Source organism: Lemur catta, chromosome 9 (genome assembly GCF_020740605.2).
Source record: "Lemur catta isolate mLemCat1 chromosome 9, mLemCat1.pri, whole genome shotgun sequence".
Lineage (NCBI taxonomy): Eukaryota > Metazoa > Chordata > Mammalia > Primates > Lemuridae > Lemur > Lemur catta.
The window spans coordinates 69,184,942-69,209,205 of record NC_059136.1 but is presented as its reverse complement, the minus strand read 5'-3'; the positions used below and the strand labels follow the sequence as shown (position 1 = coordinate 69,209,205).

General features: G+C 35.8%; 1 protein-coding gene across 7 annotated transcripts in view; it reads left to right on the top strand.

Moving 5' to 3' along the window:
- WWP1 (WW domain containing E3 ubiquitin protein ligase 1) overlaps window positions 1–24,264 on the top strand; it is a 119,412-nt gene that overhangs the window by 67,982 nt on the left and 27,166 nt on the right. For 6 of the 7 annotated variants that reach the window (XM_045561545.1, XM_045561548.1, XM_045561546.1 and 3 more), the window contains exons 9-16: window positions 3,354–3,690; window positions 15,244–15,339; window positions 17,200–17,374; window positions 19,755–19,809; window positions 19,897–19,981; window positions 20,110–20,238; window positions 23,117–23,192; window positions 23,300–23,371. In XM_045561545.1, the coding sequence (XP_045417501.1) occupies window positions 3,354–3,690; window positions 15,244–15,339; window positions 17,200–17,374; window positions 19,755–19,809; window positions 19,897–19,981; window positions 20,110–20,238; window positions 23,117–23,192; window positions 23,300–23,371 (1,025 nt within the window). Of the gene's footprint in view, window positions 1–3,353; window positions 3,691–14,137; window positions 14,182–15,243; window positions 15,340–17,199; window positions 17,375–19,754; window positions 19,810–19,896; window positions 19,982–20,109; window positions 20,239–23,116; window positions 23,193–23,299; window positions 23,372–24,264 lie in introns of those variants that run through there. The other variant, XM_045561550.1, reaches the window with a different exon arrangement.

Genomic DNA, 24,264 nt, shown 5'->3' with positions numbered 1-24,264 from the left:
GTTCAGTTTTAGCTTTAAAAGGGTTATGTTTCCCTCACAGAGTTGGAAAACTCCTTTACTTTTTCTTCCGTAATGTACTATAACACTTTAAATAACATAGGATTGGTCTATTCATTAAAGGCTTTATAGAATTTTCTCAAAAATCTGTCTGAGCTCAGGGCTGTTAGAGGGGATGATATTCGATCTTTCATCACCTTTTCATTTATGCTCTGATTTGTCTTTTAAATTTTTCTTTCTCTTGAGTTACTTTAGCTAATATAATATACTTCAAACTTACTGAAATAAAGTTGTATGTGGTATTTCTAATGTTATTCATATTGTATATTTTTCTTTTTCTTTATAAAACTTTGGAAGGCATATTTCATGGTTTCTCCAACTTTCCTGATTAAAAAAATCATCTGATGCATTTGTTTAAGATGAAGATTCCTAGGCCCTTCCCTAGAGATTCAGTCAGTCTGGGATGGGAATTGAGATATTTATTTTTAGTAAGATCCCAGCTGATTCTTATCAGGTAACTTTGGAAATTCTGATTTGTGTTATTGGTCTTTTGATTCATTTTCTTCTACCTTTTTTTCCTTGCCTCTGGAATTGAATTCTAAGCTCTTTTATTAATATTCTTTCTTACATCTTCAGGTACTTTTGGCCACATCCAGTAACATTTGATATGAATGTTTTCATTGCCATTAGTTCTCCTGAGGTTTATAATTTTATTTTGATTTCTTAACTCAATAATTACGTTTTTTTTTTTTTTTTTTTTTTAAAGGCTGGTCAGGTGAAGCAGTGGGAGTGGAGAAGGACCAAAGGAATCTGTAACTGGTTGTTATTAATTTTAATTAGTTGTAAACACCTCTGCGTTCCAACCAACTTTTGTTGTTTTTTAATCCTTTAAGCAAACTGATTTTGGGTAGGGGGTGAACTGTCATTTTAATGGACATACAATAACTAGTTTTCTTACCAGTAAAATGTGAATAATACTGGTATCTGCATCATAGCATTGTTTTGTGAGGATTAAATAAGATTATCATTAAAAAATGTTTAACAGATTCTGTTAGACTTTTAGTAAATATTTCAATAAGTTATATTTTGTTTCCAGTTTTATTGAATTATAGTCAGAATGTAACCTTCTGATTATAGAATTAAGGATTTTCCTTTTGTCTTTTACATGTCAGTGCTAGAAGTTTAATGTGTTTGCATATAATATGTACACAGTTGAAACTCAAAACTATCTCTTTAACACAGAGATTTAGATTAGGTATATTGATTGTGTTTTAAATTCTTCATATCCTTAATTATAAAGGATACACTAATACACATTTTTCTGATATCTGTATAGTTTTGAGGCAGGTATGTTCAGTTTTTCCTCTGTAATTTATCTTTGATTTATTGTTTCAACAAATTATTTTCATATGTCATATTGTCTAGCTGTTGCAAATACAAAAGTAAGTCTGAAAAAGCTTTTACATTCCAAACTTAATGAACAATAATAAAAACAAATGAATCATTTCAGAACATGAGAAAGAAAAAAAAGTATTAATATGTAATGTGGAATGAGGATGGGATGTGTGCAACATCAAATAATATGCTCAAGGACTTCCTTTCTGAAGGTATGATTGAGGATATAATCTAAATCATGAGAAGAAGCCAGTCATGAAATATTCTGAGACCACAGAAACAGCAAGTGCACATCCCTGAAGTGGGAAGGAGTTTGTTCTATCCAAGGAGCAGAAAGACAACCATCATGAGAAGTCAGACATAAGTGTGGACTTGCCTGTGTAAAGTCTTTGTCATGGGCTATGATAAAGACTTCAGGATTTATTCTGCTTATAATGGGAATCTGTTGGCATGTTTAATCAGGGAATGAAAAAATCTGTTATATGTTTTAAAAAGATTACTTTGGCTACTCTTTGGAGAATGGATTGTCGTTGAACAAGAGGAGGTAGGCAGACAAATTAAGAGGCTACAGAAATAGTTGTAAGCAAGAAATGATGGACTGGAAGAGCTGAGAGCACTTGCTATTGAATTAAGTTTGTTTCATGTACTATGGTTTAGTGTGTACAAAAGTTCATATCTGTTTCTTGGGCTGGATTATATCTTTCCTCAATATCCCTCTTTTTCCATTTTTTGTGTTATTTTGCTTTAGAAAGACTGCTGCTGATCCTTTATTTTGTGTGAATTAATTTCCACACTATGAAAGAGTGAAAATTAAATGAGATAATGCTTGTAAGTAAACATCGTATAGGAGACAAGAGAATTCAATCTTTCTCTGCATAGTTTTTATGTTTTCATGATATCTAACAACGTTGGGTATGGGTAGCTGTGTCAGTATTATATTTTGTACTGTATTTCATTGTTGATGTTTTTCCTCCAAAGCCATTCTCGCCTCTATATTTGGTGGAGAACTTTATTTAATATGGTCTTTTACATGTATTATTTGATTCCTTTAATAGTACATTCTTCTTTCCACGATTTAAATCGTTTTTCTTTCTTTAAAAATCTACTGGAAGATTCCATTACTCTAATTATGTCTCCGTCTACCATTTCCATTAGAACTTTGATATGGGGTCTTCATATAGATTTTGTTCAATAATCGATTCCCCCTCAGTTTTAATTGACTCACTTCTATAGAACACATAGTTGAACTGGATCAATCACACTTAAAATGAAAATTAAAAAAAAAAACTGTATCACTGGGTCTCAGTACTGGGGATGTTTCACAGAAAGTGTAGAATGAATTCTTGGATCTTTTTGCAATCATCTGTAGTACTATCTTAAGAACTAGGCCCAGCACGGTGGCACTCACCTGTAACTGTAGTATTTTGGGAGGCCAAGGCAGGAGGATTGCTTTAGCCCAGGAGTTTGAGGTTGCTGTGAGCTAGGCTGATGCCAAGGCATTTTAGCCTGGGCAACAGAGCAAGACTCTGTCTCTGTAAGAAAGAACAAAAAACCAAAAAAAACTAATGGCATCATATATTTCCCACTTTGGCAAAAGAGTTCTTTTGATATTAGCTATCTTTTGCATAAGAGAAGGAAAATTGAAAGGGATCATTTTAAAGTTTTTATATAGCCCATACAGACTTTCTCTCAGAATTGATAATTTGGAGGGAAAACGTTTGTTATCCTAATGTTGGTTTCTCTTTCCTTAAGGTTATTAGTATATACTTAAATTTTTATCATTTACATATTTGTCCCTAAAATTTAAGCAATAAAAAAATAGAGTCTCCATCTTGTTTTGTGTTGATCAGTACCTGGTATAGTGCTCAGTCTGAATTACCCTCTGATTAGGTGTTATTGATTGATTAGGTAATTGGTTGCTTTGTCATTACTTGATTGTCTTACTGCTTTTCACTTCTCAGTTAATGGAGAATCATCCTCATTTGCACCAACTGATAATGCTTCCACCATGGGTACTCCAATAGTGTCTGAAGAAAATGCCTTGTCTTCAAATTGCACTAGTACTGCTGTTGAAGATCCTCCAGTTCAAGAAATACTGACCTCCTCAGAAAACGATGAATGTATTCCTTCTACCAGTGCAGAATTGGGATCTGAAGCTAGAAGTATATTAGACCATGACAGCTCTAATTCTGGAAATAGTTCTCCTTTTGAAGCAGCCAAATTAAGACAGCCAGATGAGTGTATGGAACCTGTACGGCAGCAGTCAGGAAATGCCAACACAGAAACTTTGCCATCAGGGTATGTTAAATTTTTTTTTTTTTATGTTTGACTTGCATTGAAGTAGTAACTTTTTGATAATATATGACTATTGAATGTGTGTATAAAATGTTTCCATTGTTCAAAAAATTGAAATCCAAGCTGGAATCTGAATCATATTTATTTACTACAAAGCAAGTACTTTTTGGAACTAAGAACAATTGCTTATCTAATTGAACTATGCGCAGTATGAAAGGAAAAGAAAAAAACCTGATGTTAATTTACAAGACCCTCTCTATTTGATTCTTGGCTTATTTTTAGTTTTTCATTTTGACCATGATACTCTATATAATAACCTCAGTTCTCTAGCTTTCTTTGTGGTCTGTTCTGTAGACTTTACACTTAAGGACAAGTAGCCATCCTTTTCATCAATTGCTATCTAATGCAGAGCGAAGTCACATAACCCTGCCAATTGGCTCTATTACAAACTCAGTTTTTCATTGCTGCTTAGTAATTCTCAGTCTCTTTTAAGCTTCCCACTGTGATTATCTAGCTCCTTATGATTTTCTTTAGAGTAGTCTATGTGTGTATCCCTTTTGGTCTAACAGTATTTTTTGACTCTTGGCACCGATGAAACTAATATTGTTAATAATTAATGATTCATTGTCTTTGCCTTCAAGAAGCTTATTTACTGATTCAGAATTGTAAACATGTATACTATATACAATAAAATTTGAAAGTGCTGTAATAAAAGCATGAACACTGCTTTCCAACACAGCTTAGAGTAGTCAGAATGTCAACCCTAACAGCTGTTGAAACTGCACTTGCAGAGGTCTCTAATTACATTATTGCCCTCATTTTCCCATTGCATCACCACGTTTGTACCTCTTTCTTACTTTTGAAACCTTTTTCCCTCAGTTCTTTTTACTGGCTCATCTGATTTTGCCCACTGCTTAAGTGTAGTTTCAGCCTTTGATCTTTTTCTATCTGTGCTTCCCCTGGTAAATCTTGTACTCTCCTGTCACTTTAACTATTAAATCTAGTCCAGGCTAGACTTTTCTCTGAGCTTATCTTTACCTGCTTTCTGGAAATACCCTCTGCTGTTTCCTGCATACATTTCAGACCGTACATTATCTTACCTTTTTCCCTCAGAAATTTCTTGTCCAATGACTCCTGTCTTTAGTAACTTAGTTGCTTATCCTAGTCTCTCATGTGTCAGTCACGGTGACACAGATATGGAAGCTATTCTTACTCTGAGGAACCTCACAGTTTAATGGGGGATAAAGATACATAAACAATCGGTGACTTAACAGTACAGTTGGAGCTATGCCAGATGTAAGTTTAGGATGCTATGGGAAGGAATATATGCAGAGAGGAGTATAAGCAGAGGAACTGTGTTGTTGAGGTCAAAGAATATTTTGTGGAGGTCAAAGACACGTGGATTTCTGAAAGAAGAGTAGGAGTTAGCAAAACAAATATTGAGGCACAAGAGGTGAAAATTTCATTCTCAGGAGAGCCAACTGCATATTCAGATCTCTAACATCCATGAAAATGAGTATGCTGAATTTAGGAATTAGTATTATGTTACAGTTTGAGGAAGCAAGCTCTATAATACTGAAGAGTAAATAGCCCTAGGAAGAATTTTATATGCTTGCTAAGGATTTGGAAGTTTTTCCTAAAAACCATGAGTGAGCATTAAAGAACTTTAAGCAGGAGAGTGGTATAATCTTATTTGCATTTTATTATAATCATTCTTGCAGTGGTATCGATATCTGAGGAGTTAAGGAGATAAGTCAGGATAGCAGCCAGATTGGTTTATAAATGAGGAAAAGAAGCATTCCAGTTCAAAACAATAAGTACATAAACTTAGTTCTATGGGCACCAAATGAATGCTTCCACAGGCCTGTAGCCATCATTTATGATCTTTGTATAAGAACTTTACAGTAATCTAGATGAGTGTTTTTCACATTGTAGGTTGCAACCCATTAATAGGTTATTGCCAGCATTTGAACACATAATAAAATACGTAAATATAAGGTAGAATAGGAAATACTGGAGTGGGTTATGTGTAGTAAGAGTAAGCATTGCTTCCTGAAAATTTGTTTTTCTGGCATGTGTGCGTATATAAAATCTATAGAGAAATAGCAGTATAGTACACACAAAGAGGCTTATGTAAAATATATTTCTTACTCTGTAAGCTGTGGTCAAGAAAGATTAAAAGGCACAAATCTAGGGAGAAATACAAGGAATCTGAAGTGAGACAAATGCTAGTCTTTTAGGGTGATGTTAAGATAGGTCTTGGCAATGAGTAGTGGGGACATAGAAGAATAGAAAAAAGCCGGGCATGGTGGCGCTCACACCTGTAATCCTAGCACTCTGGGAGGCTGAGGTGGGAGGATCACTTGAGGGCAGGAGTTTGAGATTAGCCTGAGCAAGAGTGAGACCCTGTCTCTACTAAAAAAATAGAAAGAAATTAGCTGGACAACTAAAAACACACATATATAAAAAATTAGCCGGGCATGGTGGCACATGCCTGTAGTCCCAGCTACTCGGGAGGCTGAGGCAGGAGGATTGCTTAAGCCCAGGAGTTTGAGGTTGCTGTGAGCTAGGCTGATGCCACGGCACTCTAGCCCGGGCAAGAGAGTGAGACTCTGTCTCAAAAAAAAAGAAAAAAGAGTGGAATCAAGGTGGATTCTTTTGGAGTAGGCAGTACTAGGCTGTGTAACCCTCTGAGATAGCAGTTTTCAGTGCTACAGCATCTTCCCTCTTTGCTCAGAAATCTTTCTTTGTTCTTTTGTTTTCTCTTTTTGGTAACTTACAGAGTAGAGTTAATTAGCTAACTACACAATAAAATCACAGATATCTAAGTCCTGTGTACAGTCAGCCTGAGAACCGCTGCTTGAAGTACTTTTGTTAAATAGTCCTTTACTCCCCACAGTTTTAATTTTGATTCACTTACACAGAGATATGTAGGTAAAATAAAAAATTCTGTGTATCAAAATCTAAAGTGTCAGACAGTGGAAAATTGGATTAGTGTATTGGTATTGGGTTGCTATAGAGAGATTAAAAATAGGTTCTGCATCTCTCTGTGTCCCTGCATAGTGTTTAGGCAGCTGGGTAGTGGTATATTTGACTGAAATAATGATTGTCGTATTTTGGACTTGGGGTAAAAGAGTGAAGAGATAGCACTGTGTGTTTGTATAGCATCCAGTTGATATATGTTACCACAGGACATATACCAGGGAGGCAGTTTTATATATGTTTCCAGAACTGCAGAAGAGTATTCTAGGCTGGAGATTACATTTGAGTGTTATGCCAAGCATGATCCTCCCTAAGGACCTTTGCATTTGCTCTAACTTTTGTTATTCTTCAAATACATTCATAGTCAGGTCTCTGCTAATGTTAACTCATTCCAGAGGCCTTTCTTTAGTCTCCTGTTCAAATCAAGAGCTTTTTCCTCCATCCCCTCACCCTGCCTTATTTTTCCCCAAAATTTTCTGGTAAAAATTTACAAATACACAAAATTATAAAGAGTTTTACAGTGAGAACCCATATACCGACTACTAGATTCTGTAATTGACATTTTACTCTACTTGCTTTATCTCATATCTCTTCATCTCTTTATCCAGTGTTTAAATGCATTCCAGTAAGTTGCAGACATCAGTACGTTTTGTACCTCAGCACTTTAGCTTGGAAATCATTAAGGATAGTTCAAAATTTGTTTAAATATTTTTAGGTAAAGTTTACATAGAAAAAGAAGTCAAAGTCTTAAATATACCATTTTGATGAGTTTGGACAAATGCATACATTTGTGTAACTCAGTTTTTATCAAGATACAGAACATTACCATCACCCTAGAATATGGTCTCAAGCCCCCTTTTGAAACAATCACTATCTTGATTTTTTTCCACTTTAGATTAGTTTTCCCTGTTCTAGAACTTATCAAAATGAAGTCATTATGAACTCTGTTGAGTAGGGTTGTTTTAATCAGCATCATGTAACCTGTATTATTTTTCTTCTTAACGCTTAAATCACCATGTGACATATCTATATGTATTATTGTTTGTTTTCTCTTCACTAGACTGAAAAAGGGACTTTATTTTGTCTATTTCTGTATTCCTTGTGCTTAAAACTTTGCTTACCATATAGCAGGTACTCAATGAATATTTGTTAAATAAGTGAATTTGTGCTTGATTAAATGGAATGAGTTAGCAATTGGGCAAAGGCCCTGGCTGATAAATGCCTCTGGAAGAAATGTTTGCCATCTAAAGCTACTAAAAAATTCAAGTAAGATAAGAACTGAACATCCATTGAATATAATTACAAAGTGGTTATTTATTGTTGACCTTTGACAAAGTAGTTTCAGGGAAATTATGAGAGCTGTATTCAGATTGCTATGAGCTGGAAGTGAATGAGGGGGAGGAAGTGTAATAGAAAACTCCTTAGAAGAACAAGAACTAATATAGAAACTCTTTCCTTGTGAAGACAAAGGGAGAGAGGAATGTTTGCTAGAAGTGAGCAAGAGAACATACAGAACTGAGGAATAGTTTTTTTGTTTTGTTTTGTAAGATGGAAGAGACTTAAAAGTTGGTTAGCTGATAGGAAGAGGTCAGTGGAAATGGAGATTGGCCAGTACAGGAGAGTAAGAGGATAACTGTTGGATGGTGGTTATGACAAGGCCACAACAGTCAGTAAATTACTATCTATCTCCATTATCCAAGTTAATGCCAGTAGTTACCCAATCAGTGACTAAATTCTGTTATTTTTATTGTAATATATATCACAAAATTCCACATTTACTTTTTTTTTTAATAAGGTCTTTGTTCATAGTAGGTTTTGAAAATTTGTATATAATGTTTTAGTGAGACAAAGAGACCATATAAATACTAGAAAGGAGAGTATTACGATTGAAGGTTAAGTGTGGTAGTTATAAATGAGAGTTCTATTGAGAATTCTCATTAATCAGTAATTTGGTAATTTGCATCTGTGGGGTTATTCATGAATTTCCACTACTGGGATAATCTAGTCTCTGGCTAAATCCAGCCACCACCTTTATAGGGTCCATGGTTACAGCATGAGTCATGGAGACAGAGCTAGTATATCCCCCACTACCCCTGTACCACCTCCCCTCACCAAGTTCTTTCTCCCTCGTTGCTGCCTAAGGCCCGGTCTGATCATTATCACCTACTCATTGGAGACGTACTCTCGGAAACTACTAGGTCCCAAGCAGTGGAATCTCATTCTGGGATTGGCAACTCAGCAAGTCCACCTCCCTTTGGATCAACTGTAAGGAGAGGAGAGAAAGGCACACAGGGTTCTAGGAGTCACTAGGGCAGACAGTGAAATTGACTGGGCTCCTCCCTATGGACCAGGAGTTCTGTGTCCTGAGAATGTGGTCAATAGAGGGCAACTGGGTACACAGCATGTTCACAACCTGGATGTCCCACCCCAGGCAAAGAAGGGTAGGGCAGGAGTTTTCTCTCTTTTTGTGTAAGAACCTGCATAGTATTTTTTATTTTACCTCTTGGCCCACAAAGCTTAAAATATTTACTGTCTGGCGCTTTACAGAAGAAGTTTGCCTACTCCTGATCTAGTGTATAGAATGTAGAAAATTATAAGGAAGATATCTAAAAGTAGTTCTGAGTATAAGGTTCTATGTAGCAAAAAATTTAGTTTGAGGAAGATGAATTCTGTTTAGAACCAAAACACTGAAATCTGGACGTGAACTCCTGTTTTGGAAAAATTAAGGGCCAGTGACTAGCCTTGTGCGTGGAACTTAAGTGCTTACTCTGAATATTTGTTGAATGGTAAATTAGAAATATTTTCAGTTAACTTGGTATAAACCTTAGAAAAGGCCTTGATATATCACCCATTATATGGACGGAGGGCTTGGTTATGTTTATTTTTTCCCCCAATCTTAAAATTATTTCCGATTACAAAATTAAGACATGACCAAATAAAATATTTAAGTCATATAGAAATGTTAGTACTCCTTAAGCTCACCACCCAGAGTGGTGTTTATATATTATTCCAGCAGCAAATATTTGAGAGTCTTCTCTGGGTCAGACGTTGTTCTAGGCACGGCATGTGCGACAGTACAAGGCAGCCCAAGACTCTGCTGCTGTGGAGCCTGTTTCAGAAGGAAGACAGACAGTGGCCTTAGGTAAAAAATGTATTCAGTACTGTCAGATAGTAACAAGTTCTAAGAGGAAAGATAAGTAGGTGAAGAGGTTAGAGAGCAGCTTTATAAATTATTTTTTTTCATAAACTTGTAGAATTATTTTCAAAAAATAGGGCCATATTCTGCATACTGCTTTTCAGTTGCTTTTTTAAAAAACTTGGTCATATTTCCATATCAGTACAAGTAGATTCACATGCCCACCAAATATTTAATCAAGTATTTATTAAACATCTTGTCTGTGGCAGGCTCTGTGCTAGGTGCTGTTAGTATACTGATTAGCAAAACAGACCAAGGCCCAAACTTCATGGGGCTTATGGTCTAAATATGTAGATCTTCCTTAATTCTTTTGAATGGTTTTATAGTACTTCCTAGCATATTAATTATTTATTGCTTCAGTAGCAGAAGGAAATGGCATAAAAAAGTAAAACAGAGAAAGAAGAAAAAATTATTTATTGCTATGTAACAAATTACCACAAAACTTATTTCACATAGTTTTTGAGGATCAGGAATCTAGAAGTGGCTTAGCTGAGTGTGTATACTTGGGGTTCTCATGAGGTTGCAGTCAAGCTGTTGGTAGAGGCTTCAGTCATCTGGAGGTTAGTTAAGTGTATCTCACTTAGCAAACCCAAAAGAGCTGAATTCTAGCCTGTCAGTGGGAAAAGCCCAGCCTACACATTGGCACTTCTAAAAGGCTCAGGAACTGGCAGCATCAGATCCCTTTGGAAGTGGTGGTGAAGATGACACTATAAATGACAAGATTAATTGGAAGTCAGTTTGAGAAATTAATCCCTAATTCCTTTCCCTGCAGCCAGGACTGTGGCTCTGCCTAAGGATTTCTTCTTTGGAGATAACTTTGTACTTGGGAACACCAGGCACATTGGAGGGCAGAGAGGTACTGTGCTAAAGGACATCAGTGAACCTTTTTAAGGTTAATAAGTGAACGAGGTTATAAAGTAAATTTTCAAACACATATCCTTCTTTCCCACCGAGATCCCATAATATTAACAAACCAGGATTTTACATTTCTACCCAGGAGACTGGAAGTATTTTCTGTTGAAGACCCCCCTCCAAAAAGACCGAAAACACTGATATAGATTATTCTCTAACAAAATAGCCTTGTTATATCACTCTTTAATTAATCCCATGATCCACAAGCCCCACCCAAGCACATAAAACTCCCACTCAGTTTTTGGTACCCTACTCATTAGATACCTGAAGGAAACCTCTTAATTTGAAAGACAAAGATCAAAACAAACAACCTAGAAAATGCTACTTGAAGAAAACAGACTATGTTAATATTCTCAGAGGGATAAGAATAGATTTGACATACATAAAACAAGAACCAGGTATTGTAAAAAGTAACGTTCAAAGAACTAAAAAACTCTTGGAAACTTGATTCAGTGGAAATTTTAACAAAGGTAAAGAAATTTGCCAGAAAGTAGAGCAAAAAGATAAATTTATAAAGTAGAAGAAATAAAATGGAAAAATTAGAGGATCAGTTCAGTAAGTCTTACAAGAGAAGTTCTGAAAAGAAAATAGGATCGGCCGGGCGTGGTGGCTCACGCCTGTAATCCTAGCACTCTGGGAGGCCGAGGCGGGTGGATTGTTTGAGCTCAGGAGTTCAAGACTAGCCTGAGCAAAAGCGAGACCCCCGTCTCCACTAAAAAAAATAGAAAGAAATTATATGGACAACTAAAAATATATGTGTGTAAAATTAGCTGGGCATGGTGGCACATGCCTGTAGTCCCAGCTACTCGGGAGGCTGAGGCAGTAGGATTGCTTGAGCCCAGGAGTTTGAGGTTGCTGTGAGCTAGGCTGACACCCTGGCACTCTAGCCTGGGCAACAGAGTGAGACTCTGTCTCAAAAAAAAAAAAAAAAAAAAAAAAAGAAAGAAAGAAAGAAAGAAAAAGAAAATAGGATCAAATCCTTAACAAAATAATGACCAAAAAATCTTTCACAAACATGAAGGACGTGAATTTCCTTATTGAAAAGGCTCACCAAAACTCAGAATAACAAGTGAAAACAGACCTAATTTTAGTATTTTGGCACCAAAGAAAAATTCTGAACATTTCCAGAGATTTTAAAAAAAGATAAAAGAAAGCAGGTTTCATATGAATCCAAATGATATCACAATCTGTAATTCTGTATTCAGCCACACTGTTGAGTGTGTGCATACAATAAATACATTTTCACGTATCCTAGGTTTCCAAAAGTTCACTTCCTAGGTCTTCTTTGTTAGGAAGCTGCTAGATCTTGAGTTTCTCCAAAACTAAGTAGTGAATGTGAAAAGACATGGGATCTGGGAATTTGGGGGAGCATGCTAGGAGAGTCCTGAAAGGAATAGCAGCACAACGGTGAGGGAAAACCAAGGTGGTCTTGGGTAAGCTAATCAGAAGACAGGTGCAATTGCTAGACCAGCTAATGAGCTTGAACATTTTGAAGAGATTTTTGAAACTGGAAAAGTAGTTGGGGTTTAGTTAGTGATAAGAACATAGAAAATAAGCATAGGGGAGTGGAGAGAATTACTCTTAAAGTATTTTTTTTAGAAAAAGAAATCATGGGATGTTCCATGGCTCAGCTGTCAGGAGGGCTTACATAGTCATACTAATAACTACAGGGGAAGGCACAACATATGTGTGTATTTGGAATGGTTGTGAGATGGTTAAGTGTTAGAGAGTACGTATATGTGTGCAGGAAAGAGACCTACCTATGTTAGTCTGTTTTGTGCTCACATTCCTGCAAGCTGTACAAGAAGCATGGTACTAGCATCTGCTTCTGGTGAGGGCTTTGGGGAGCTTCCAGTCAAGGAGGAAGGCGAAGGGGGAGCAGGTATATCACATGGTGCCAAGAGAAGGAGCAAGAAAGGAAGGAGTTGGTGCCAGACTCTTTTAAACAACCAGTTCTTCTGTAAACTAATAAACCATGGAGAGGACACTAAGTCATTCATTCATGAGGGGATCCACCCCCATGACCCAAACACCTCCAACATGGGATCAAACTTCCAACATGCAATTTGGAGGGGAGAAGTATCCAAACTATATCACCTACCTCTTCATCTTTCATTGTGAGAAGTCGGTACATTATGTTTGAAATTAAATTAGTAGTGTGTCAAGCAAGTTAATAAGAAAAAGGTGAACACCAAAAGAATTGACCAAGTAGTCGAAAATGTTGCCTTTGAGGAGTGGAAAATGAAGTGAAGTAGACAGTAGATACTGTTGTTTTTCAAAATGAGCCTCATGGACTGTATGACTGTTTAAACTATGTGAAGTGTATATATATAACTGTGAAAATGTAAATTAAACTATTTGAAAGTATATATAATTTTGATAAAAATTAAAGCTAAATTAAAAATAGTAAAGGGTATTTATAAAGAAGTGTTGAAACCAAGAAATTTTGCAATAGAATAGCAATAAAAAATCAAGGACTGATTGTGGGAAATAATACCTAAAAATAGCAAAAGTACTATTACCAGGAAATTCTTAAAACTTGATCAAGTTTTTAGATATTTGTGTTTGGTAGTTAAGATTTCATAAAGATAAATAGCCCATTGGTTTAGTTATAGGTATTCCAGTGCCTTTCAAATGAAATTCTATTTTTAAATCCTCCTTTTGGACTTTTTATAGAAACAGATGAAGTAAATATTAACTTTCAGATGATTTGTTTTTATTGAAATGTTTTAAATGGAATATCTAAATTTTGTAGTATAGAATAGTGCGAATGTTCCAGTGTAGGATTTTGTACCAAAGATATTTTTAATAGGTTAGTTTAATAATTTCTGTGATCCTGAGTGTGTGGTGAACTTGTGAATCTTTATTGTTCATGGTTATTACTTAAGCATTTTTAATTTTTTTTTGTGTATGTGTCATTTTAAGTATGTATATATGGGTGCAGCCTGGTTTAGAGAATCGCTTTAATATGTATGGTCATTGTATATGAAAATAATAACTTTAAGGGCTCTTTAATCAAGATTTAATTGGGTTCCTGTGTTTAAGGGAAAGAAACATAATTTCCATTTTTTCCACTTTAAAACTGAAAACAAGAATGCTAAACTTAGAATTACTAATTTTTTCTTTTTAAAATCTTTCTTTTATACCATATTAAGAAAAGAATATAGAGGAAGAAACAGGGATCACAGAGAAGAAAAATGAGAGTGGGGAAAATGAGAGGTTGAGAATCTTCAAGATAGAACAGGAAAGATAATATCATGATGTCCATAAATTCCAGGGCCTACCATAACCAAGAGAGGGAGAGATTTGCACAGAAAGAAGACACTGGACGCACATAGAAGAAAGAATGGAGCAGTATCACCACAAACTTCATGAAGGCGATTTCTGATAAAAATCTTTCAGATGTATATTTTTGAAATTACAGGAGAAACAGATATATTAACTTCATTGACATTTTGTGCCTTGGGCTTGATAGTAGGCTGAAAGTTCCGCTACTTTTGGTTCAATTTCTGTTTTCTGATAATTTGAAATTTTGTGAATTTGTGACTTTTTACAATTTTATGTATCCTGTTCCTTCTCTGATAACTAATTATTTGAGTTTCCAATACTGTAAAGAAAAAGAATTTTTTTTTTTTTTTTTTTTTTGAGACAGAGTCTCGCTCTGTTGCCCGGGCTAGAGTGAGTGCTGTGGCATCAGCCTAGCTCACAGCAACCTCAAACTCCTGGGCTTAAGCGATCCTACTGCCTCAGCCTCCCGAGAAGCTAGGACTACAGGCATGCACCACCATGCCCGGCTAATTTTTTCTATATATATTTTAGTTGGCCAGATAATTTCTTTCTATTTTTAGTAGAGACGGGGTCTCACTCTTGCTCAGGCTGGTCTCGAACTCCTGACCTCGAGCGATCCACCCGCCTCGGCCTCCCAGAGTGCTAGGATTACAGGCGTGAGCCACTGCGCCGGGCCTTGAAAAAGAAAATATTAAGAGGTTAAAAAAACACTAATGGTTGAGTAAACAAACACCTTTATAATGTAATACATATATATATTTATTTATTTGATTATTTAGAGACAAGGTCTTGCACTGTTGTCCAGGCTGGAGTACAGTGACACAATCATAGCTCACCATAACCTCGAATTCCTGGGCTCAAGCGATGCTCCCACCTCAGCCTCCCAAGTAGCTAGGACTACAGATGCACACCGTCACACCTGGCTAATTTTTAAAATTTTTTGTAGAGGCAGGGGTCTCACTGTGTTGCCCAGACTGCTCTCAAACTCCTGGCCTCATGTGATCCTCCCACCTCAGCCTCCCAAAGTGCCGGGATTAAAGGCTTGAGCTACTATGCCCAGGCTATATAGCCTTTTAAATAAAGCTTATCTGTAATTTTTCTGATTACAAGAAGGAATCATTTTTTTAGATTGTCCTAGTTTGTTGTTTTTTACTGTTATTTTTTTATTTTTATTAAAGGTGGGAACAAAGAAAAGATCCTCATGGTAGAACCTATTATGTGGATCATAACACTCGAACTACCACATGGGAGAGACCACAACCTTTACCTCCAGGGTAATGTAGCATCTTTATGCATCTTCAGTTATATTTTGTCGCAAATGTGATTTTTAAATTTATTTTATACGGCATAAATTGATTCTTTCATACTGCATGCATTAAGTTTCCTTATATTTCCTTGATTTGCTTGTGTGAATAATTAATGTTCAATGAATGAGATTATAATAGTCTGAAGGGCTTCCTCAACTGACTCAAACATTGGTGTGAGTTACTGAGAGAAGTTGCAAAAAATTGGTCCAAGTTCAGTCCCTGTTATTTTTTAAGGAAGGAAAGATATGTTTAGGATAATTTATATGTATGGTTCTGTATAGATAGTGATCTAAACTGTTATTTCTTAAGATTTAATGACATAAATATTGGAGTAGTTCATAATTATAATCTACAAAGATGGCTACAAGTAAACTTGTATCACATTAAACCTAAAATTATAGAAGGTTTTAAATTAATGAAAACATTTTTATTATATAGTAAACAAAGTTCATGCTATTTGGCTATCATTCTAGGCCATTCAGAAACTGATCTTCCTATACCTTTCATAACTCTTTATGTATATTATGCTGATAGCTAGTTGATTTATACTATTTGGATTCCCTGCAAACATTCTTCCTGTACCTGGGATATGTTCTTTATTGTCTTTGACATTCAGAATGGCCTACCAGATTCAACTTAAAGTCCACCAATATAAAACATATTCAAATTCCAGAAAATTCAAGGCAGGGAATATGTAATTTTTGTGAGATATTTCTCTTTTATGGAAGAAAGTACTCAGGCCTTGGTCCTTCAGTATTAAATGAGAACTTATCATTTAACAAGCATGGACCCAGTAATTTCAATATAACAAAACATGAAGTTCATTTTAACTGCGATAGGATCACTAAGTTATAGTAACTCATTTAACCTGTTCACTGAGTGACATAACATGGACTTTATTTTACTGAAACTGTTGCCCAAAAATTAATTTTGGGCACATTTTTGTGTATGCTTACAACTGTTGCCCATTTAATTTTATCTTTAACCCTATTATATTGTTTGTTAGCTCATTGTATTTTTAGTAATAAATTTATAGAGAATTTAGACTTGACTGCTGAAAGGATTCCTAGATCATTGTATAAATTAATGACAAAAATTGGTATAATAGATCCTAGATGTGTGGCAAAGATAGGAGGAGTTGAACTGAACCCTGGAGAATGAGTAGAATTCTGGTTGTTTGAGAAATTAGAAAGGTCATTCTGTTCTGAGAGAATATTTTTTAAAAGGCATGACAAAATGAAACACATGACACACTTGGAACCAGCATGTAGTTCTCTTGGCTCTCATGTCTGGCCCTTGAAGGATCTAAGGGAGATGAAGTTGAAAGTGGACAGGTTCACTTTTATGTCTTGTCAGGGAGCCATGGTAGTGACATGATTCCATCTGCACTTCAGGAAGATAACTGGCAGCAGTGTAACAGCAGGAAGGTGAGATAAAAAGAGTGCAGTTAAAACCTTGAATGTGGGCAGTGGCCATAGGGCAGATCACCTGGTATATAGCAAGCAGTCTCAATAAATGCTTATCCAAAAAAGAGGAAGAAAGTATAGTCAGACTGGTACTGAAACTGTTCAGTCAATGGCCTCTTTTTTAGACAGTCTTTAGAAATTATATTAGTGGTAGAATAGGAAGGTAATTTAGCTAAAATAAATGGTTTATAGTTGTATAGGTTTTCTGAAGAATGTAAATACTTATATTCTTCTTAAGCTTGTTTTATCATGTCTTGGACTTGATATTTAAATTATTTGAGTAAAGTATTTACTGCTTTTCAGTTTCTTACATTGAGAGCTTATTGTTTATTTTTATTATTGTTTATTCTATTTGTGGTAGTTGGGAAAGAAGAGTTGATGATCGTGGAAGAGTTTATTATGTGGATCATAACACCAGAACAACAACATGGCAGCGGCCTACCATGGAATCTGTCCGGAATTTTGAACAGTGGCAGTCTCAGCGGAACCAATTGCAGGGAGCTATGCAACAGTTCAACCAACGATACCTCTATTCGGTAATTAGCAAATTTTAAGATGTTAATATAACTTTTTCCCTCAGGCATTTGCCCTTTTCTACTTTGATTTTTAAAAAATGTTATAGACTGCATTACAAGGTAATTTTTAGTTAATCTTTAATAAACAATTAGTATTTCTTTTATCTATAAGCACTTTAAGTTTTTTAAAAAAATAGTTTACTAACATAACTATAGACTCAGTTTTATATCCTTATTAAAGAGTAATTTCATAAATGGAGTTTCTTAATAAAATAATATCTTTACCAATTACTAGTCTTCCACCTTTAATTATAATAATTTTGTTTACTTTAAACAAAACCATTTACCTCATGATTTTACTTAGGGCCAGTCTTGCCGTGTTATAGCCCTTCTGATTTCCTTCCCAAAAACAACACTCTTCATCTGTTTTTGTTCACCAAAGATATTCCTAGGACTGAAGCTAATTTTGTTCACAAAATCTAATGCCATCTGGAAATTTGATCGGTTGGTGATTTATTTATTGCCATAAGCAAACAATCCACAAAGGGAGTGGAAAAAACAAGCAAATGTAAAAAACCAAAGGAACACCTGATAAATGGTTTGATCACAGGAGATAGAAATAAGATAAACTTTAAGTACTGGGCAACTCTAGGTAGTGTTTTGAGGCAACTTGAGGAAACCCAAAATGTGGAAGCTAGCATATAGAAAGGAAGTAAGAAAGAGATACGGGAAGAAAAATAACTTTTTTCGAAATCTTGCCTCAGGCTGGCTCTTTCAACTCCATTTCCTTTTTCAGAGGTTGAATAATAAGTTCTCATTCATAAGTTGATCCACTCTCATGGTTATCTGTAGCCAGCAGAGAGGGAGTGGGGCAACCCAGTTTCCATAGCATCTCTAATTGCTGGTTCTTTGGTGACTTGTACAGAAATCTTTGGTAAGGTTCCATAATTCAGCTACATACAGTAAACAAGAAATTATGTAGTGTGGGTTTGTTTTTGATTGGACTTACCTATACACATGTAAACCTTGGGGAAACAGGGCAGAATTAGGCAATAGATATGTATGTATCTGAAGTATGTTCTCTTGCAAATAACAGAATCTCCTTAAATGGACTGAGGTTTAGTCATCTCAGTACAACACCAAGTCTAGGGTAAGAGTCTGGAACAAATACTGCCTTGGCTCAATAGTGCCATCATGTACCCAGGTTCTTTCTGCCTTTTTATTCCACCATCCTTATGCTTCTTGCCTGTTACTTCGATCATATGGAGCTCCTGCTGCCGGGGCCTCACTTCCATGAAGAAAGGGAAAGGAGATTTGAAAGGGGAGATGGCTTTGTTCTATCGAGTCCTTGCCTTGTGACTTAGAAAAGGATATCCTTAGCATGGTTTTGTGCCTGTTCCTCATTGGCCAGAATTGGTCACTCTACCAACTCAGCTGCAAGAGGGGCAGGGAATAGAATGTTCTTTATGGACACATTGCTGCCTCAAACAAAGCAGTGGTTTGGTTATCAATAAGGGGTAGAAATGGATATTGAATATAATGAACAGTATCTGTTAAAAGATTATATTCATCAAGATGTGTATACTTTGGCCAGGCATGGTGGCTCATGCCTGTAATCCTAGCTCTCCGGGAGGCCGAGGCAGGCAAATCGTTTGAGCTCAGGAGTTTGAGGTTGCTGTGAGCTAGGCTGATGCCATGGCACTCTAGCCCAGGCAACAGAGTGAGACTCTGTCTCAAAAAAAAAAAAAAAAAAAAGGAAAAGAAAAAGATGTGTATACTTTATCATTAAATTATTTTTCAGGTAATGACTTTTATATTTGTCATTATTTTAGAATTCATGATGGAATGTTTCTATTTTATTCAGAATATTTTTCTAGATTATGATAATAACTTGTAAGCATACGCAAAAATGTGTTTGTGTTTTATGTATATATGAATATACTAAATGATGCTAATTAAGGTAAAAGTTTATTTCGATAAAGATGATGCTAGAGTTTTATATTGGTTTTATTAATAGGCATTTGTTTTAATGAACACTATGATAATTGCTGTTTTTTTAAACAAATAATATTTCCTCATTTAAACACCATAATTTTCTATATGCTCTTCTCCCATTTCATCTTGCCCCTATAGATTATTATGGAAAGACTAGGCATTAAAATATTGATGTCAATATATTATTTCTAAATCATTTTAAGAAAACTAATAATTTTATCAGTTGATTGGCTCCTTTTACCTCATGACATTTTAAGAACTGTGTGTCTTGAAATTGCTATCTTCACATTCCCTTATATTTAAAAAAATTATTTTAAAATGTGATTCTGCCAAGTGCTTAGTTTATTTCTGCTTGTATATTAAAATACTATTATTTTATTTCTCCTCCAACCCCTTCTCCAATCAGGCTTCAGTGTTAGCTGCAGAAAATGACCCATATGGACCTTTGCCACCAGGCTGGGGTAAGCTGATAGGTTGTTGGTAAAAATATCTGTAAGGTGTATATATCTCAAATAATTATTAAATGCTGTGCTCACCTTATTTTTTAGAAAAAAGAGTGGATTCAACAGACAGGGTTTACTTTGTCAATCATAACACAAAAACAACCCAATGGGAAGATCCAAGAACTCAAGGGTATGTATATGCGACAGCCTTACTTGAGCCATCTTGCATATAACTGTAGATAGTATCAATGAACCTTGAGTCAGATATTTTTAGTACTTAGAAAATGTTCACCTTATGATTATAACTTCATCTTTTAGCTTACAGAATGAAGAACCCCTGCCAGAAGGCTGGGAAATTAGGTACACTCGTGAAGGTGTTAGGTACTTTGTTGATCATAATACGAGAACAACAACATTCAAAGATCCTCGAAATGGGAAGTCATCTGTGTAAGTGAAAACCTAAAGTTCTCCTTCAGTGCTGCTTAGTGAGGACATGAGGTTTATTCTCTTAATTTAGCCCTCAGCGTGAGCAACAGATTTTACTTTTTGGTTCAAGAAAACCTGTTTGAACTAGTAATACCTGAGTACACCTGTCTTTGCTCTATCTCATTCTGGAATGGATTTGTGGCATGTAATTCCTTATTAATAACAATGGCAAGTATTTATGTAGTGATTACTATGAACTAAGGATTGTTCTAAGCACTTTACATGCATTAGCTCATTTTATCTTCTAACAACCCCCTGAAAGCAGATAGTATTATTTTTCCCCTTTACCAAGTAAGAAGAGCGGTAGGGGCATACCTGATTGTATCAGACCAAGGCAGTCAGTCTCCAGAGTCTGTGCTCAGATACCTTAATTAAGCAGTGGACAGTTCTCTCCTTTCTCCTTCAATCTTTTTACTCTTAGGTGATGTCTTTGCATCACTAAGAAAATAAAAGTAATCATAAAAGATCTTTTGCAAATTCCCACTATCACATCTTCCCACCTACCACCATCTATCCCCCGTCCTGGTCCTGTCAATGAATTGTTCCTATTAAAGTGTATTCCCTCTGCTGGTACATTAGATTCCCTCCCCACCACAATTGCTCCTGCAGTTATCATCTTTCTATCCAACATCGTCAGTTTTTCTTTCTCTACTAAATTATTCTCATCAGCTGTTATTTCTCCTAGATTAAAAAAAAAAAAAAACTTTTCCCCTTAACGACTCATTCAATGACAGTTTGTTTTTATTGTTGCCTTTTTCAGGAAAACTACCTGAAAGACTTGTCTTTGTATTGCTGTTTCTAATTTCTATCTTAGACTGACTCCAAGGAAGTTCCCCTGACATTGAACTTGCCGTGGGCACCAGTATCTTCATATTGTTAATCCAGGGGTTGGTTTGCTATCCTGTCTTATTTGACTTACGTGGAGCATTTGACACACTACATTTCTCTCTCCTGGCAAAAGTAGTGGAGGGCACCATACTTTCTTTCTTTATTTCCCTCTGCCTTTCTGATCTTTCTCTATTTTGCCAAATCCTCTTTTTCTCCACAGCCTCTTAACATTGAAGTACCCAGAGCTCTGTACTTATTTCTTTTCTAACTATGCTCATTCTCTTGGTGAATTTTATTCAGTGTCATGCTTTTAAAAACATCTGTCTGCTAATGACTCACACTTAGCTCAGACTTCACTTGAAATTTTGATTTGTGTAGTTAGCTACTTACCCTATATTTCTACTTGTAACTCTTTCCTCATAGCTCTTATAAAACCTATTCTACCTGTGATATTCCCCATCTTAGTTAATGGTAACTCCACTCTTACATGTGCCTGGGCCGAAAATTCTAGACTTGTCCTTGACTTCTCTTTCTCTCCTACCTTATACACAGTCCATCAAGAACATATCTAGAGTTCAGATATTTCTCACCACCATCACTGCCACTACTTTGGTCCAAGCTACCGTCATCTCTCACCTAGAGTGGTACCAGAGTCTGTCTGTCTCTCTGCTTTCTGCCCGCACCTCATAAAATGATAAAATGTTATGTTAGTCTCCCTACAAGAGAGAGACTGATTTTTTAAAAAATTTAAGTAAAAAGTCATTCCTTTGTTCAAAACCCTTCAGTGGTTTCCATCTCAATCAGAGTAAAAAGCAGTCCTTACAGTGGCCTAGTAAGGCCATATAGGATCTGACTCCTGTTATCTCTTCAACCTCATCTTGGTTTTCTCTCCTCATTCACTCTACTCCAGCTTCATTGGCCACCTAGCTGTCTATTCAACATCTTAGGCTTCCATCTCTGGCTCTTAGCCCCTATTCCCTCTGCTTGGTATGCTCTTTTCCCAGGTATCTATGTGGCTTATGCCCTATCCTTCATGTTTTTGCTCAAGTGTCACTTTGTCTATGAACCCTACTCTTTTCACCCTTTTCAGAATCGCACAATTCTTCTCCTAACTACTCCTTATCCTTTGTCCTTTTCACAATCCCCCACCCCCTAATATTTTTTCCTTAGGGCAGGAGTGAAAAGACATTTATCCCCTTCTGATACACTACATACACAGTTTACTTATTCATGTATCTCTTGTCTGTCTCCTTCACTATTACGTAAGCTCCACAAAAACCAGCATTTTTATCTATTTTATTAACAAGTAATGAATGTTCTCACTGTCTAGAATCGTGTCAAGTACCTGCTATGCATTTAGTAAATATTTATTGAATAAATAAATTCACTTGAACCTGAAAACACAAGAGAACATTTCCCGTCCATTCCAGAATGTTCCCTAAGATTGTGAAAGTTCTTTGTGCCCATTAGGCCCTCAGTCAATAGGCAAGAAACCCAGGCCCTCTCAGTGTGAGTCAAACTGTACTGTAAAACCTGCATTCCTAGATGTCATTCATTCTGCCTCTTCTCTCACTGACCACCTGAACCATGTGTCCTGGATGTCACATGTTGTTCCTAGGAATTTATTTGGCTTTGCTTATCCTCCAGCAATATTTGTTTTGGTTTGGGGTTAGGTTTAAGATGTGGTAGGATTTCCTTCTATGTCTTGGATTTTCAAGATTTTTCTTTGAAAATAGTAAGTAGTAGACTTTAATATTTCATTCAACTCACTATTTTACAAAAGATCCATCTCTTCATACAGTGTCCCTCTTTGTGTGTGTGTGTCCTGTTGCTGTGATAGCCCTCGTTGCTTGAGTGCTGTTGGCCCACCAAACGCACCCTTACTTCTCTCTCAGCACAGAATTTTCCTGTGGTCATTTGTAGGACTGTAGCACACTCTAATTTCATAATGAATACTAAATATTCAACTTTATTATGAATTAATATATGATTTATTTTTGTTTTTCTTTAGAACTAAAGGTGGTCCACAAATTGCTTATGAGCGCAGCTTTAGGTGGAAACTTGCTCACTTCCGTTATTTGTGCCAGGTACTGCAGTGGTAAATAAATCTTCTGTTCATAATCATTCAGTCTTATTTTTATGCAATACATATTCTATCACTTACATGGGATTATGATATTGTTTTTGTTTTTAGTCTAATGCACTACCCAGTCATGTAAAGATCAATGTTTCCCGGCAGACATTGTTTGAAGATTCCTTCCAACAGGTAAGGAAGATTTTATCAGAATAAAACAATACTGTTTGTCTCATTGTATTTTATACATCTAAAGGGAGTAGGGTTTTAGAGAATTTAAACCATTGAGAACCATTGAGCTATAATAATGGCTACCACTTACTGAGTGCCTATTTTAATAATAGTTATACTAAGCCTTACCCCGTATTGAGTGATTGCCATTTACTTGACACTGGCATCTTATATTTCTCATATTATTTAATTTATCCTCACAGCACCCTTTTGAGATAGTTCCTGTCTTACCTCCATTTTACAGTTAACGGTAGTGAGATGAGAAACAATCATTTCTATCGTGAATTTAGTGGTATACTTAACTAAAATAAAGCTTAAACAGTTTTTGGAACAAGTTGATCAATTTTGACACTTAATATTTTGCTAAGAATTTACTACCTCAAACAAAAAAGTTTTGATAATGTTACCAAATTAAAATTAAATTGGTAAATACTGTATTCCACTTGAGTATTCCTTTAATAATTCTAATGTTTATTCTCACCTTTAAGTTTCTGTTCAGATGTCATGCTCTCAGAGAGACCGTGTCCAAGCCTGCTATTTAAGATGGCAGTCCTGCTCACCTCCCTCACAGCCACATTCTAGCCAATTATGGCTCTTTATTCTTCTTCATAACACTTACTGCCACCTGACATATTATACTTTGTCTCCCTTGCTAGAATGTGAGCTTCAGGAGGGCACGGACTATTTTGTTTATTGTTTAGCTCAGTACCTAGAATAGTGCCTTGCACACAGCAGATATTCAGTAATTATTTGATCAATGAATAGATGAGCATGTCACATGTCTACCTTTCCTGAATCATCTGCAGAATATTTAAAGATAAAAAATCTGAATACTGTATTGTTAGTTCTTTTTT